Source organism: the organism of the source record quoted next, unplaced genomic scaffold (genome assembly GCF_019419815.1).
Source record: "Pyrus x bretschneideri cultivar Hongxiangsu unplaced genomic scaffold, Pyrus_bretschneideri_v1 Contig36, whole genome shotgun sequence".
Classification (NCBI taxonomy): Eukaryota; Viridiplantae; Streptophyta; class Magnoliopsida; order Rosales; family Rosaceae; genus Pyrus; species Pyrus x bretschneideri.
The window spans coordinates 240,728-255,680 of record NW_025999679.1 but is presented as its reverse complement, the minus strand read 5'-3'; the positions used below and the strand labels follow the sequence as shown (position 1 = coordinate 255,680).

Below are 14,953 nucleotides of genomic sequence, written 5' to 3'. Positions count from 1 at the left end.
TTAAAAGATGAATTTATGTGCTGGAATAAAGCGGGTGTTTTATACAAATTGGTTGATCAGTTTTACTTCCAAGACGTTTTATGGCAACTTTCTTTACTTTAGTTATGTAATTTTTAATTTTATGTCATTTTAATTCAGTTTTATGTCAATTTAATACTATTGATTTTCAATTTCTGAATGTAGGTTACAAAAACTTTTTAAATACCACTTCTTCTGTAAGATTGAGGACTTGGACGTTTTTTTGTTGATGAATGAAATATTCAGAGAGATTTTTATCTCATATTTGTGTCTTTCTCTTGTTTAAGAATATGTAAGTTTGTTCTTTCTAGTGTCTATGTCGTAGGCTGGTACTAGAACCAAAGTTTATATGGTTTTCAAGTCTCTCCTTACACTTGGAGATAGTGAACCTTGTCTATAGTTTCTTATTTAATCCTATTTATCAGTCTATTTCATCTTATTTCGTTTATTTCCAATGTGTCTTGCATCAGTTAGTATCAGAGCGTAGTTCAATCCAAGGGTGACGCCATATCAAAGGTAACAACACCAACATGTCGCAAATGCCAGTAACTGAAGATCTAAATCTAGATCTTCCTACAATATTTGTTCATTGTTTAGATAGTTCATGTGAATTTGTTGTGGTATATGTCATTATAATTTTATGTATTTTGTGATGTTATTAATGATCCTACAATTGATGAGGGTATTGATGCTCAAGAGTTTTCTCAACAGGCTGGAGTGGTTAATCAAGAGATGTATTTGAATTCTATCAAGGATATTCATGATGACAACAATTTGGTATTTGAATTCAAAATTGGACACAAAAGAAAATAGATGAACACAAGCATTTTGACAAATGTGGTAGAAACCTTTGCTAAGTTTCAATTCCATGATCCAATTTGGCAAGATTTTATAAATGATTCAATCAACAAGAGGTTGAGTGAAATGATTGATTTGTTAAAAGTCTTAAATATTGGTGCATTCTGTCCATACCCTAACGCTATTGTTCGAGTCCAAGAGATGGTCAACCTCTATATATTCTATGCAAAGAATCTGTTTGTAAGTTTGAAGAATAAAACAAAGCATGGCAAGGCAGAATGGTCACATCACAATAAATTATTTGAAGATGAATTTATGTGCTGGAATAAAGCGGGTGTTCTAATACAAATTGGCTGATCGGTTTTACTTCCAAGATGTTTTATGGCAGATTTCATTACTTTAATTATGTAATTTTCAATTTTATGTCAATTTAATACTATTGTCTTTCAATTTCTAAATGCAGTTACAAAAAGATTTTAAATACCACTTCTTCTATAAGATGGAGAACTTGGACCTTTTTTTGTTGCTAAGTGAAATATTCAGAAAGATTTGTTTCTCATATTTGTGCATTTCTCTTGTTTAAGAGTATGTAAGTTTGTTCTTTCTAGTGTCTACGTCGTAGGCTGGTATTAGAACCAAAGTTTATAGGGTTTTAAGGTATCTCCTTGTAATTGGAGATAGTGTTCCTTGCCTATCGTTTCCTTTTTAATCCTATTTATCGGTTTATTTCATTTTATTTCGTTTCTACCAGATACGCCCTACATCACCTTTGCTCCAGGAAGAACATGATGACCTTATGGAACAAATCAACCAGACTAACGATAATATTGAAAACACATCCTAGATGGGGGCTAATCTTCCTCTTTCTCCTCCATGGTGGACGAAGGAAGTAGAGGTAAGGATGCCCGCAAACTTATCAGAGGAGAATTCGAGAAGAGGAAGGCGCTTGGGGAAAATGAGCACTGGTCGCTGACAACCAAGGCTTCAGTCGAGAATCTGCATGATCATGCCAACTTAAAGAGCATCCTAAGGGAAGTCATAGGTGAGGAGATGAAAAGTGTGTGGGATCGACTGAGAGACATAGAGCAAGTGTCCAAGCCCAAGAACCCTTGACTATTCCGATGACGAAGTTCCCTTGCCATTCTCCAAGGAATTGCTTGACAAGCTGACAAGTGGAGATACTCGAGAACTCAAGATGCAAAGCTACAAAGGCTCACGGATCCATATGATCACCTAGAAGGATTTATCTACGCTTTTGAGGGCCGAGGGAATAACGACTCCACCAAATGCAAGTTATTCCCAACCATACTCAAAGGAGCGGCATGTGTTGGTTTAAATAAATAGCCCCATGGTCCATAACTTCATTCTTGGGGTTGAGGCAGGTTCCTTGACAATACATGAAACCAACAGCTTTGACCCAATCAGAACCCACTGCACAATCACAACTTGGGAAATCTTTTCATCATTCCTCCAATTAACAAAGTGATAAAGTCTGATGTAAAGAAGAAAGAGAAGAGAGAAGAAAGAGAGAAAGGGACCAAAAAAAAAAAAATATATATATATATATATATAGAAAGGATGTCACATCCCGGCCCGGGCCCCCACCACAACCCGGGCCCGATCCACCACCGTAGCACGATATTGTCCGCTTTAAGCCCCGACCACGCCCTCACGGTTTTGTTTTTGGGAACTCACACGAGAACTTCCCGATGGGTTACCCATCCTGGGAATGCTCTCGCGCGCTACTCGCTTAACTTCGGAGTTCCTACGGAACCCGAAGCCAGTGAGCTCCCAAAAGGCCTCGTGCTAGGTAAAGATGGGAATATACATTTAAGGATCACACCCCTGGGCGATGTGGGATGTCACAATCCACCCCCTTTAGGGGGTCCGACGTCCTCGTCGGCACACACGCGGCCAGGGTTAGGCTCTGATACCAAATTGTCACATCCCGGCCCGGGCCCACCACAACCCGGGCCCGATCCACCACCGTAGCACGATATTGTCCGCTTTGGGCATCGACCACGCCCTCACGGTTTTGTTTTTGGGAACTCACACGAGAACTTCCTGATGGGTCACCTATCCTAGGAATGCTCTCGCGTGCTACTCGCTTAACTTCAGAGTTCCTATGGAACCCGAAGCCAGTGAGCTCCCAAAAGGCCTCGTGCTAGGTAAGGATGGGAATATACATTTAAGGATCACACCCCTGGGAGATGTGGGATGTCACAAAGGAAGAGAGAAAAAAAAGACCGTTGATTGGTGGTTCTAGAAAGTGGTGGTTTGAGATATATTTTTTTTTGTTAAATTAATTAATAAAATATTACATGCTGAATTGTTAAATAATAAAATACTGGAATGTTTATTAACAGAGAGTGTTATTGGAGATGATAAGTTAACTTGGCTAGTTAAATTGGCTTTTTTACGCTATTCACTAGCTAAGTAACAAAAATTTAACATTTGTTCTTGGAGATGCTCTAACTAGCAAATAATCTCATAATGTTTACAATTAATTGTTAATCAAACGACATAACACATCATATTATTATTGTATACTAGCCGATGAGCACACACGCTGTGTGTGTGAACACTTTCATTTTGTTTTTTGTTTTTTTATTAAATAGTGTGATTAGCGAGTATGAAAAAATAATGGTGAGACAATTTCTCTTAATAAGTGCATGTTTTATCTTAATATTACATAATTACTGTTTTGTCCTCCTTACGTAAATATTGTATATCAAAAGTGAGGGTAAAATGGGAAAAATAGGAATATGATTGTCATTTTCTCAAAATATACAAAATTACTATTCTACTCTTCTTATGTAAGTATTGTGTATCAAAAGTGAGACCAAAATAGGAAAAAAGGGGCAAAAGATACACAATTACTATTTTGCCCTCCTTATATAAGTATTGTGTATCAAAAGTGATGACAAAATAAGAAAAAAAAAGTGGCAAAAAGTTGACAAGGAGAGTTCTCTTAATAATAGTATAAATATACAAGACAATTTAAAATTCTATGGAGCCACACTGTCAATTTAAATCCTTTATCAAATGGATTCTTATGTGAATGTATCAATCATGTTGACATTTAGCAACATGTTAGGGCACTTCCATGAGTTGCCTTTGGGCAGAGGCAATTGCTTCTTTTTTGCCCTTCACCTTCAAAATCGGGCTCCAGCAGTCCAAATCCAAGAAGACAAGTCTTGCGCCAACAACCATGGGGACATCAATCGCATTTTTTTTTGTTTGCTGCGTGTATTACACGTGCAAGGAAAGAGTAGGCTGACAACCTTTGCTGTCGTAGGGCTCGCTGTAATAACTCTAATAGAAGAGCCCAACGACTTTATGAAGTGGTGTAATTATAGCCGTTGGATTTCCAAAAGCTTGATGATCTAGACCGGCATATTTTCAAAGGTAAAAAAATTTAAAAAGGCACCGTTGTGGCACGTTATCGTGTGTCGGATTCAATAATAAGAAAAATCCAATCGTTAAAAATGCAAAAAAAAAAAAAAAAAAAAAAAAACATAGGAAATTTTTTTATTTTATAAATACCCAATCATCTTTTTCATTCGCCTTTTATTTTTAGTTAATTATACTTGTTGTAATGCCATGCTTTGCTTTATATTTGAAATTAAATTATTGGAGTTAAACAGAGAGTTTTAGTTTCAAATAACAAACTTACAATGTTCACGCTTAAACACACTTACAAGATTAAAAAAATTTTAAAAATAATATTTGTGAACAATAATCGTCATTGCCCAACAGATGGAGTTGTAAAAAAATAATTACTTTTCAAAGTGGCAATTACATGTCATTGCCCTTGCTTTTGCATGGCCCTCCTCCAACATGTGGAATTGCTCTTACGACAAATAACAGTTTATTTACCATTACACGTATCTAGGTGCACTTGGTTGTGAGAGACTTGTCTTATAATATTGCTAGACTGCCAATTTGAATCGTTAACTATTTGAATTCATGTTTGGGGTTGACAATTTAGCAACATGCTATCTATTGTTATCAATAAAATGTCAACATCATTCTTACTATTTACTATGTATATGTCATGGTAACAATTCAGCAACATGATAGCATAACCAAGAAAAGAGAATATTGCTTTTATGAAGATGCACACTATTATCGTACACATTACATAGTATGTTACTAAATCTATGAATTTGGATTATTAATCATGTAAATTCTTGTTTACTCTTAATTAAATTCATAATTTTGTTATGATTCCACATCGGCTACACCAGAAATGATGTAGTGGTACTTTAATCATTGGGGTCCTCTCACCTATTGGACTAGTCTTTTGGGTTGAACTAAAGTACCACTACACCTTAAGTCCTAGGCTCTCATACCAATTTTAAGTCTTCGCAATTGCACAGTAAGTAACTTGTATTTACTAAGGAATATTACATCAGCAACCCACCAATATTACAACTGCTGTTATTTATAGTAACTATCTAGCTTACTCTTTAAGCTTCTCTGTAACAATCTTCTAACCACCTTAACAACTTAATTTGATCCAGTGATTCCATCATCACACCCTACATCTGTCACACTTAGATGCTGCCATTTGGCATTCTAACAGTACTCTAACAAACTATAGTTGACAATTTAGCAATATTGGGTTACTAACGAGAAAACATTTCTTACAGACATACAATTTATATCGCTTTAGAGTATTTCCAATCTTGCTTCTTCCCTCTCTTTTTTTTTTTTTTTTTTTTTCAAGGTTAAATTTTAACTCAAAAACTAAAAACTCGTTTTTCTAAAATCAGTGCATCATTCTTATCTGTCAAGATCAAAGTATGGATGAATGAGATGTATTTCTATAAATTATCATATTTTATTAGTTGACGCAATGCAGTTTAACTAATGTTAAACCACCCTCACCAAATGGCAAAAACAATCATATATCCACAAGGAAGTTCCGCTCATAAAGTTGTGAAACAAAAATTGAGTTACAAAATGCAACAATAACTGAAAGGGGAGTTTCAATTAAATCGTTATGTGATTCCATATGAATCATATACCTCACCTAATTAACATGTTCCAATTAATTAACCCTTTTTCTAAATTAACACTAAACTCTATGAACGTTTTCCTTCAGCCAAGCTTACACGCAATGCTCTTCCTTCTAGTTCCTGAGAAGCCAAACAAAATAAAACAAGGATTAGTCGGCTGCCTAACAAGTCATTCTTCATTACGAACAAATTATAATTTGATACGCCAGCTAGTTGTTTCCTTTTTCAGTTTATTGGATAAATGCTTGTTTTCGACATTAACACGAAGTTGTGTTACTAGTCCATACAATTACCTATTCTTATAAACAAGCACTTGTCAAACTGTAATTTGTCCGACACATGTTATGCGAGAAGGACTTTTACGCTTATAAATAGATCTAGGAAAGTGAGGAGGTGAATGAGAAGAGTAGCATACAAATCCATTGAGAGATGCCAAGGCAGCGTCCATTTCTGATTTCGTTGAGTAGCATACGAATCCATAGCCACGAGACCTTCCTGTTTCGCCATCATATAGAACCCTAGCTCCAACCACGGTTCCATATTCTTGAAAAGCTTTTGTCAAACTTTCAGAGGTGACTGACCAGGATAAATTCCCAACGAAAAGCTTGTACTCAGTTTCAGGATATAGAGGTACTTTCGCTCTCGGCCTGTCTGAAAAGTTCACCCTCAAGGTTCGCCCAGCAAATTCCTGAAATGTTGGAATAAGGTATGAGTAACGCTGTTATATGTACTGGATCTCCCACTGACATATAATGTAGGCCAACTCATGCGAAACATGACTCATGAGACCTATTTTTCTGTTACTACGAGAGATATGACGAGTATATGTGATATAATGGGAGAAAGAATGAAGTTTTCTTTCTCTACAATGTTTGAAATTAGAAAGACAGAGAGAGCCTTACACGTCCGTCAAGATTTTCAATGACAGCTTTACAATCTTCGGGAGTACTCATTGTCACAAATGCAAATCCTCTGCTTTTTCCAGTCTCCCTATGGTACAGAACCTGTATAGGATCGTCAATTGTGTTCGTCAGTAACAATTAATGGCGGTATACGGGTATTTTCAAAAGATTTAGCATGTTAAGTTGTCAAATTGTCAATAAGATGAATGTCTTTTGAATCAAAAGACGTCATAAAATAGTCTAAGTTGACAATTTTGCCGTGCAAATTCATCGTAACCTAATGGATTACGATTAATCTATACCCCAGAAGAGGTGGTGAATCCGTCGACAAAAGCGTTCAACAAATGAGAAAATCCCTCGTACTAACATAACATATCTATCAAAGTGTATGACGATAAAATTATAAATTAACACTAGCATGGCATCTTTTAAAACCAACTTAATGAAAAATAGGAAATGAAAAACTGACCTCAATGAGCTCAGGACTAGCAAAGTCCTGAATAATCCCAGCAAGCTGTGCACTGTCCACACTATAAGGAAGATTCCCAAAGTAAAGCTTTGTGTTCACGGCAACCTCCTCCTCTCCTGAAACTCCACCAGCTGCCGCCTCTCCTCCTCCTCCTAATTCTTCCACCGCGGCAACTACTTGTTCCTCTGCTTGCTTCTCCTCCTTCTCCTCCTCCTCCTCGGCCAAGACCACTTGCTCAACTTCAACCTCATCAGTCACTGCCACCCCTTCTTGAGCAACACAAGTAGTTGTTATCCTCAGCACCCGAAACTTATTCGAGGTCCCGATGCTACTAATGGAAAGTAGTGGCTCTATAGCAAAAGAGTGGGATAGTGATGACGGTGATGGCATGCGATTTGGTGACATTTTAAGGTGTAGATGATCGGGGGATGAATGATTGGATGATGAACGAATGCATTTGACGGTGTAGATGGAGGGGGAGAAAGATGAGCTCATGGCTGCAGCTGCGGTGGCAGCCATGGTGGTAGATCAACTGTGATTGTGTATTTTTGAGTGAGGTGAGAGGCCTGGAGGAGGACGGGGTGGTGGTGGTGGTGGATATTACAGTTGAATATTGGGTAAAAGCTATGTGAGCTGATGTGGGCACTTTGTGTCCAGTGAGAGCGGAAGAGAGATATGTGGGGGGATAAGGTGTGTCCATGTCCAATCTCCAATCTCCAATCTCCAATGTTTGTACCCCAAAAAATAAAAAATAAAAAAAATAGGATTCATTGTTCTAAGTTTCCATGACTGAGAAAAATCATCACTGGTTATGGCACTAGGTTTTATGTTAATTTTTAAGTAGTATATCACGCGAACCAATTACCAAATAAACACAAGTGTTTTTATTCTAGGATAATATAAACTTAAAATATTGAGCTCACTGCTCGTTTAGGGGAGCAAGTTTGAATAGTGTTTCCGATTCTAACAGTAAAATTTTAAATTCTGACCGAAAGAATATTAAAATGCATTACCCTTTGGATGAGAATGAGGAAATTAAACATAGAGTTTGGACGGAACATTCTTACCTCCTATTGTTACTGCCGCCACCAAGGGGATTTGGGGGCACTTTCGATTGATTACCTTTTTTTAGTTTATTCATGGTTTCTTTTTACTATTGGTTTTTTTTTGTATTCAAAATGATTTTGAGATTGACATAAATTTTCACTTTGGTTACTAAGATTTAAAATCAATATAAGTGGTTCCTGAGATTATTTACTGTTAATCATTTTGTAAGAAATCTCCGTTAAATTAAGTGTATTTTTGTCAAATTAACCCCTTCATACTAGTAGTTTTTTCAATTTAACGAAATTTTTCCGCCAAAATAATTGTCGGTGAACAATCTTAGGGACAACTTCTATCAATTCTAAATCTCATAAACCAAAATGAGGAATTATGACAATCTCATGGATCGTTTTGGTTAAAAAAATTTTTGGGTAAATTACACAAAATTACCTTAACTATAGGTTGCACCACAATCTTATACATAATGTTTTAAACATTGAAATGTCATTTATCAACTTATGAATTCCTTAAAATGTCATACCTCCATTAATTAATCCCTTAGAATAACCGTTAAGTGATGATGTGGCAAATGCTGGACCTATATTTTTCTAACATGGAATACCAAATAGATAAAAAAAAATATCTTTTTTTAAAAAGGAACAATTTATGAAAAAATTATGTCAAAAAAGTTAAATAAAGAGAAGTGGGGCCCACCCCACAATCAAACCATCCATCTCTCACCTTCTTCCCCTCCATTCGCACCCCTCCTTCCTTCACCTCCAAAACCACAGCCGCTTCCCCCGACACCCCTCCTCTTGCATTTCCAATTCCAACCAAAACCCACCATTCAGATTCAAGATTTTTGCTTCAATTTCAAATTTAAAAAGCAAAAAAACGCACAAACGAGGGTTTTTCCATCCTCACCCTTCTTCTCCTCCATTTCAGAGTATCTGCAGCACCCCACAGATCCCCTTCTTTCCCCTCACTTCTCTTTCTCGCCACACCTGCACCCAGGAACCACTATTGCACCCCGATGAATCCTCGCCGCAATTGAAGAAAGAGCCACCATCTCAGCAGCTACCATCTCAGAAGGCTTGGTGCTCAAGGAGATGGACTTGGTGTGGGAGGTAGGGGTGGAGGTCTGGAGGAGGAAGAAGGGGAAGGTGTCGGAGGAGGCTCGGGGACGTGGTCTTGTTGGTGAAGGAAAGGGGTGAGGGTGTGGTGTTTTTTTTGGGGGGGGGGGGGGGGGGAGGGAGCGGATGGAGGTGAAAACTCAGGAAGGAAGAAGGGTGAAAGATGGAGGTTTGATTGGGCTGGGACCCACCCCTCTTTATTTAATTTTTTGGACAAATTTTCTTTTTAAATTGTTTATTTTATAATTTTTTTTTTATCTACATAGTATTCCACATCAAAAGAAATACGGAGACAGCATTTACCACATCTTCATTTAACGATTAATTTAACAGAAGTAGGACATTGCAACGAATTCATAAATTGAGGTATAATATTACAAATTTTAAAATATAAAATATAAAATTATAATGCAACGTATAATTGAGGTAATTTTACATAATTTACTAAAAGCTTTTCTATTTAATCAACAGAATTTATCTCAACGTATGTGTGAATATTAAACCAAAAGTGATCACGTGTCAAGGCCCATGTGATCAGACTGATCACGGGTCAACAAGGCCCAAGTGCTTACGGGTCAAGCCCGAGTTCACATTTTTGCTTATTTGAGTTCCCGCGTAGTAGGCCGTTGAAGTCAAAGTAAATGGAGTATGCTCAACCGACGCCTCTCTCTACGACTCGCAAGATCTCTCTGCACGGCGGCGGCGACCGCAAAATCCTTTTCACAAAACCAGATTACAACACCATCCACCACTCTCAAACCCCTCAATTCCAAAATCTCATCTTTAATGCGGGATGGCTCTGTCGAAGAAGCCCAGAAGCTGTTCGACAAAATGCCACACAGAAACACCGTCACCTGGAATGCCATGATTCGTGGCTACTTTCAAAATGGGCAGTTCCAAGATGCGGTTTCTTTATTTGATCGGATGACTGAACATGATGTCTTCTCGTACAACACAATGATTGCTGGGTTGATGCAATGTGGGGATGTGGATGGTGCAAGGAAAGTCTTTGATGGGATGAATTTTACAGATGTTGTTACTTGGAATTCAATGGTTTCCGGGTATATTCGTAATGGGATGATTGGTGAAGCGGTACAAGTGTTTGATGGGATGCCGTTGAAGGATGTGGTTTCTTGGAACTTGGTAGTTGGAGGCCTTGTGAATAATGGAGATTTTGATTTGGCTGAAAAGTATTTTAAGCGAATGATTGTTCGGGATTTGGCGTCTTGGACTATAATGATTTCAGCGTTTTCTAGTGTAGGACGTGTTGTTGAAGCCCGAGAGCTCTTTGATGAAATGCCTGTGAGAGATATTCAGGCTTGGAATGCAATGATGGTTGGGTATATAGAAAATGGGTATGTTGAAATTGCGGAGGGGTTGCTTCACAAAATGCCCAAGCGGGATTTGGATTCTTGGGCTCAAATGGTAAATGGATTGGTCAGGATTGAAAGAGTCAATGATGCCATGAAGCTTTTCATGGAGATGCCAGAGAAATGTCCGAAAACATGGAACTCAATCCTTTTAAAATTAATAAGAAATGGTTTCACTAGAGAAGCTCATGCCGTTTTTGAGAAAAACCCTTACAAAGATGTTGTGTCATGGACAAATATGATTGTTGGGTATTTTGGAACTGGAGAGGTCGGCAGCGCTATTGAACTCTTTGAGTCAATGGAAACTCGAGATACAGCTGCATGGAATGCCACAATATTTGGATTAAGCGAAAATGATCTTGGTGAGGAAGGTTTGAAGCTTTTCATTAGAATGAAAGAATCAGGGCCATCTCCAGATAAAAGTACATTTACCAGTGTTTTGACAATCTGTTCAGACATACCAACCTTACAGCTTGGTAGACAAACTCATGCACTGTCAGTAAAATCAGGATTTGATAACATCATTGCAGTTTCCAATGCTATGGTTACCATGTATGCTAGATGTGGGAACATGGATTTGGCTTTCCTAGAATTCTCTTCCATGCAAAGCCGCGATGTCATTTCGTGGAATTCTATAATCTGCGGATTCGCTCACCATGGGAATGCTGAAGTAGCTCTGGAGATGTTCGAACAAATGAGATCAACAGATGTTCAACCCAATCACATAACCTTTGTTGGTGTTCTATCTGCTTGTAGCCATGCGGGGTTGGTGGACGAAGGCAGATTCTACTTCGATATGATGAAATGCAAGTATTTTGTTCAACCTACAATGGAGCATTATACATGTATAGTTGATTTGTTGGGGAGATATGGACTTATTGATGAGGCAATGAGTTTCTTAGATCAAATGAGAGCAGATGGATTTGAAATTCCTGCTAGTGTCTGGGGTGCATTACTTGGAGCCTGTAGAATCCACAAGAATGTTGAGGTGGGTGAGATTGCCGGAGAGAGGGTTTTGGACATAGAGCCCGGTAACTCTGGTGTATACTTGATTTTGGCAGAAATGTATCTGGCTAGTGGACGAAGGGAAGACGCGGGGAGGATTTGGGCAAGAATGAAAGAGCAAGGAGTGAAGAAGCAACCTGGGTGCAGTTGGATTGAGGTAAACAATATCGGGTATGTATTCCTTTCGGGGGACAAATCCCACCCAAAATTTCGAAGAATCCATTTTGTATTAGGTTTGCTACATACAGAGATTGAGGCTGAAATTTCGAAATCAAATGCTGCCTCATTTCAGCTAGTACAAGTTCCACCGGATGGGTTTTATGGCTGAGGTATCGACTTCAGCTAGTACGTGTCGTAGTAAATTGTATCACTTACATCATAGTTAATGAACAACAATTATGTGTTACAGAAATTGTGCACAAAACGTGAGTTATGCAAAATTTTCCTCGTTACATGGATTTCATTATGTGCATGGCAGTTTGTAATTACAAACAAAGCGAAAACTCCAATTCTCACAAGGCTTCATGCTGTTTCATTGAAACAGGAATATCTCCCTTTATCTACATAAATCCCTCAAGTAAGATTACCAATCTAATCCAAACTAAACGACACTCGACGTCCCACAGAGCTTGCTTTTCCCGTTCTAGGGGGTCGCCTCTGACTTGGAAGATTTGTCTCTGACCCCTTCCTTCCCTTCAGAGAGTTCTCTTCCGAAGCCCCCTTGGATTTTATTGTTTTTGTAGAATTTTCAGTAATATGGGATGGAACGGATTGTGTGTGGTTGTTCTTGACCAGGCTATGATTCTTCAGAGGTGGCGTTCGCACTGCTTTGATCCTGTTTTTGCTTCCAATCGCTGTATCATTTACTGAAAATAAAATGACCAAACAAAAGGTTAGAAATAAATGAACAGTATAACATGTTGATCACAATTTCAAATTTTAAATCAGATTAAACTGATGCTGCTAAAATATGAATACAAGCTAGGAAAACATGCATCTGGTTCAAGTTCCACATATCGAACTCAAAACGTTTATAGGTTTACGGTAATTTCTCAATTCATCGATTGAAACATCGTAGTTATTTTGGGATTAGCCAAATATAATTACATCTCCATGAGTTTAAGGTGTTCCATTGAGAGTTATAATTCTTAAAACTCTAAGTGTAAACAAGAAAAGCCTCATTGCAAAACACCTCGATAGAGATGAGCAAGGAAGAAAAATTACCTGGACTTGATAAGACAGCGCGCGGCCTAGGGATTGAGCTGGCTCTAATATTTTGTTTGATTTCCTCTTCAACTTTGTCGTCTTTCGTTTCTCCTGTCAAAAACATAGATTCAAATGTCAAAACTGGAAGATAATACAGAATGAACATTTTTCCCCTTGATAAGGATGATGTACAGAAATGACATTTGCATGGTCACTAAGCATATGAGTATAGTGTAACTAAACCTTCAGTTGCAGATATTGATGGCATCACTACACTCGGGACATAAGATTCAGGATTTCTCGCAACAGTGGGCGGAGACTCTTCGTGCTCCTTCTCTGTAGATAAATACAAGTTTCAAATCACCCAATGACCAATAAATCTTGAGGAAAAATAAAAAGTGAGATGAATGAACATGTTATTACAAAATTAGAAAAGGTAGGGAGAAAGAGGAGGGACAAAATCCTTTGATAGTGAGCTAGTATTTGAAAGAATGGAATTGCTTTTGGTGTAAGGTTGGTCATATGAGTAAACCATTCAAGCTCAGACGACTCAAACTGAAATTAGAGGCTTAAAACTGACGCTTCTATTGGCCCAAGAAAAACATCAGTAAAAAGTTTTGTGCTAAAAATACAATATCAGGAGTTCACATTGATTGGAATGAACAGATTGTTGGAGTTACATATAACGAGGGATAGTGGAAATTAAGCTTGCAAGAAACCGACATATACTGAACCAACGAACTGAGCTTCATCTACAAAGGTCTGGCTATTTGCTTAATCGCAGTTCTAACAGTATACACCGTTTGCATTAGTTTGCAAGTGAGAGTGTTGATATCGACAGAGAGGGAGGTAGTTTCAAAAGCCTATTACTCAATACTCCATAAATCGACAGAGAGGAACTTTAATTTAATTTGTGTTCTAAGCTGGGAAATACAGGATCGAGAAATGAAAACCTGGAAAGCAAAAATCAGTGAGGGGTTGATGATCATCCTGGTCTTCTTGTTGCCTGACCTTCACCTTCGGGTACCCTTCAACATCCCAAACACCAAAAAACATGAAAACCCATTTCAGAACACAATCAAACCAACCCAAAAATACAAAGAAAAACAAGAAAAAAAAAATGAAAATTGATCACAAACCCATTTTTTTTTCCTCTTCCTCTTTCCCTTCTGAGAGCTCTGAAGGGTTTTGGAGAATGAAATGGATGGCTATGAATTTTGGGATTTATTCAAAAAGTTGGGATCTGGGACCAAATTGCTTTCTGGGTTCTCTCTTTTTCTCTCCGATTCTATATTCTATAAATCGTATATAATAATATGATGATGGAAGAAAGGAGGGAGGGACGTGCAAGGAATCGTCGTCAGGTCAAAAGAAAGAGGGCCGAAATCTTAGACTGACGAGTGTGTCTTGAGCACTTGCAAGTCCCGGCTGATCACGCCTAAATCGTGACGCTTGTATAGTGAAATTAACAAACGCCATGTCGTTTCCGGGCTTCCCTCTTGGTCTTTGAATTTGGGATAAAGCGGGAGTTTTGAGTAAATTCTAGTAATAGTCTATTAACTTTAATCAAATTGAAGTAATGGTCCCTCAACTAAAAATTCATTACCATTGGCCCTCAACTCACCAAATTGTGTAGCTATGGTCATTTCCGTCAACTTTGTCAGAGTTTTGTCAAAATAAGTTATGTTGTAAGGACTATTACTACAATTGGGTTAAAGTTTAGAGACCATTGCTCCAATTGAGGTTAAAGTGGAGGTACCATTTCTTCAGTTGTATTAAAGTTGAGAGACCAATGGTAATGAATTTTTAGTTGAGAGACATTTTGATAAATTGAGAGACCATAGTTGCACGTTTTGATGAGTTGAGGGACCAATGATAATGAATTTTTAGTTGAGGGATCATTGCTCCAATTGAGTTAAGGTTAAGGGACCGTTGCTACAATTTACTCGGGGGTTTTCGAATTCATTTCCGCAGATATAATGTG

General features: G+C 37.9%; 3 protein-coding genes across 3 annotated transcripts; 1 reads left to right on the top strand and 2 right to left on the bottom strand.

The window, feature by feature from the left end:
• Positions 1 to 5,642: 5,642 nt before the first annotated feature.
• On the bottom strand, positions 5,643 to 7,810 carry LOC103948655 (28 kDa ribonucleoprotein, chloroplastic). The gene is made up of 4 exons (XM_009359696.3): positions 7,212 to 7,810; positions 6,743 to 6,844; positions 6,256 to 6,528; positions 5,643 to 5,960 (listed from the first exon to the last, which is right to left on the bottom strand). The coding sequence occupies exons 1-4, from the start codon at positions 7,728 to 7,730 to the stop codon at positions 5,907 to 5,909; spliced, it is 948 nt and encodes a 315-aa protein (XP_009357971.2). The 5' UTR covers positions 7,731 to 7,810; the 3' UTR covers positions 5,643 to 5,906.
• Positions 7,811 to 9,895: 2,085 nt separating this feature from the next.
• Positions 9,896 to 12,221, top strand: LOC103948720 (pentatricopeptide repeat-containing protein At4g02750-like). Its single transcript, XM_009359777.3, has one exon. The coding sequence runs from the start codon at positions 10,037 to 10,039 to the stop codon at positions 12,089 to 12,091; it is 2,055 nt and encodes a 684-aa protein (XP_009358052.2). The 5' UTR covers positions 9,896 to 10,036; the 3' UTR covers positions 12,092 to 12,221.
• LOC103948656 lies at positions 12,194 to 14,375 on the bottom strand. Its single transcript, XM_009359697.3, has 5 exons — positions 14,109 to 14,375; positions 13,923 to 13,997; positions 13,213 to 13,305; positions 12,988 to 13,080; positions 12,194 to 12,629 (listed from the first exon to the last, which is right to left on the bottom strand). Exons 1-5 carry the CDS (start codon positions 14,110 to 14,112, stop codon positions 12,355 to 12,357), a joined length of 540 nt encoding a protein of 179 aa, XP_009357972.2. The 5' UTR covers positions 14,113 to 14,375; the 3' UTR covers positions 12,194 to 12,354.
• Between the last annotated feature and the right edge of the window lie 578 nt (positions 14,376 to 14,953).

What these genes read in the sequence shown, in the direction of transcription:
- LOC103948656 (XM_009359697.3), bottom strand. An exon ending in CACTGATTTTTGCTTTCCAG is followed by an intron (nt 13,306 to 13,922) that starts GTTTTCATTTCT and finishes ATTTATCTACAG; the next exon opens with AGAAGGAGCACGAAGAGTCT. An exon ending in ATCAATATCTGCAACTGAAG is followed by an intron (nt 13,081 to 13,212) that starts GTTTAGTTACAC and finishes TGTTTTTGACAG; the next exon opens with GAGAAACGAAAGACGACAAA.
- LOC103948720 (XM_009359777.3), top strand. Translation starts at nt 10,037, where the DNA reads ATGCTCAACCGACGCCTCTCTCTACGACTCGCAAGATCTCTCTGCACG.
- LOC103948655 (XM_009359696.3), bottom strand. Translation starts at nt 7,730, where the DNA reads ATGGCTGCCACCGCAGCTGCAGCCATGAGCTCATCTTTCTCCCCCTCC. An exon ending in CTAGTCCTGAGCTCATTGAG is followed by an intron (nt 6,845 to 7,211) that starts GTCAGTTTTTCA and finishes GATCCTATACAG; the next exon opens with GTTCTGTACCATAGGGAGAC. An exon ending in TGGCATCTCTCAATGGATTT is followed by an intron (nt 5,961 to 6,255) that starts GTATGCTACTCT and finishes TTGGCTTCTCAG; the next exon opens with GAACTAGAAGGAAGAGCATT.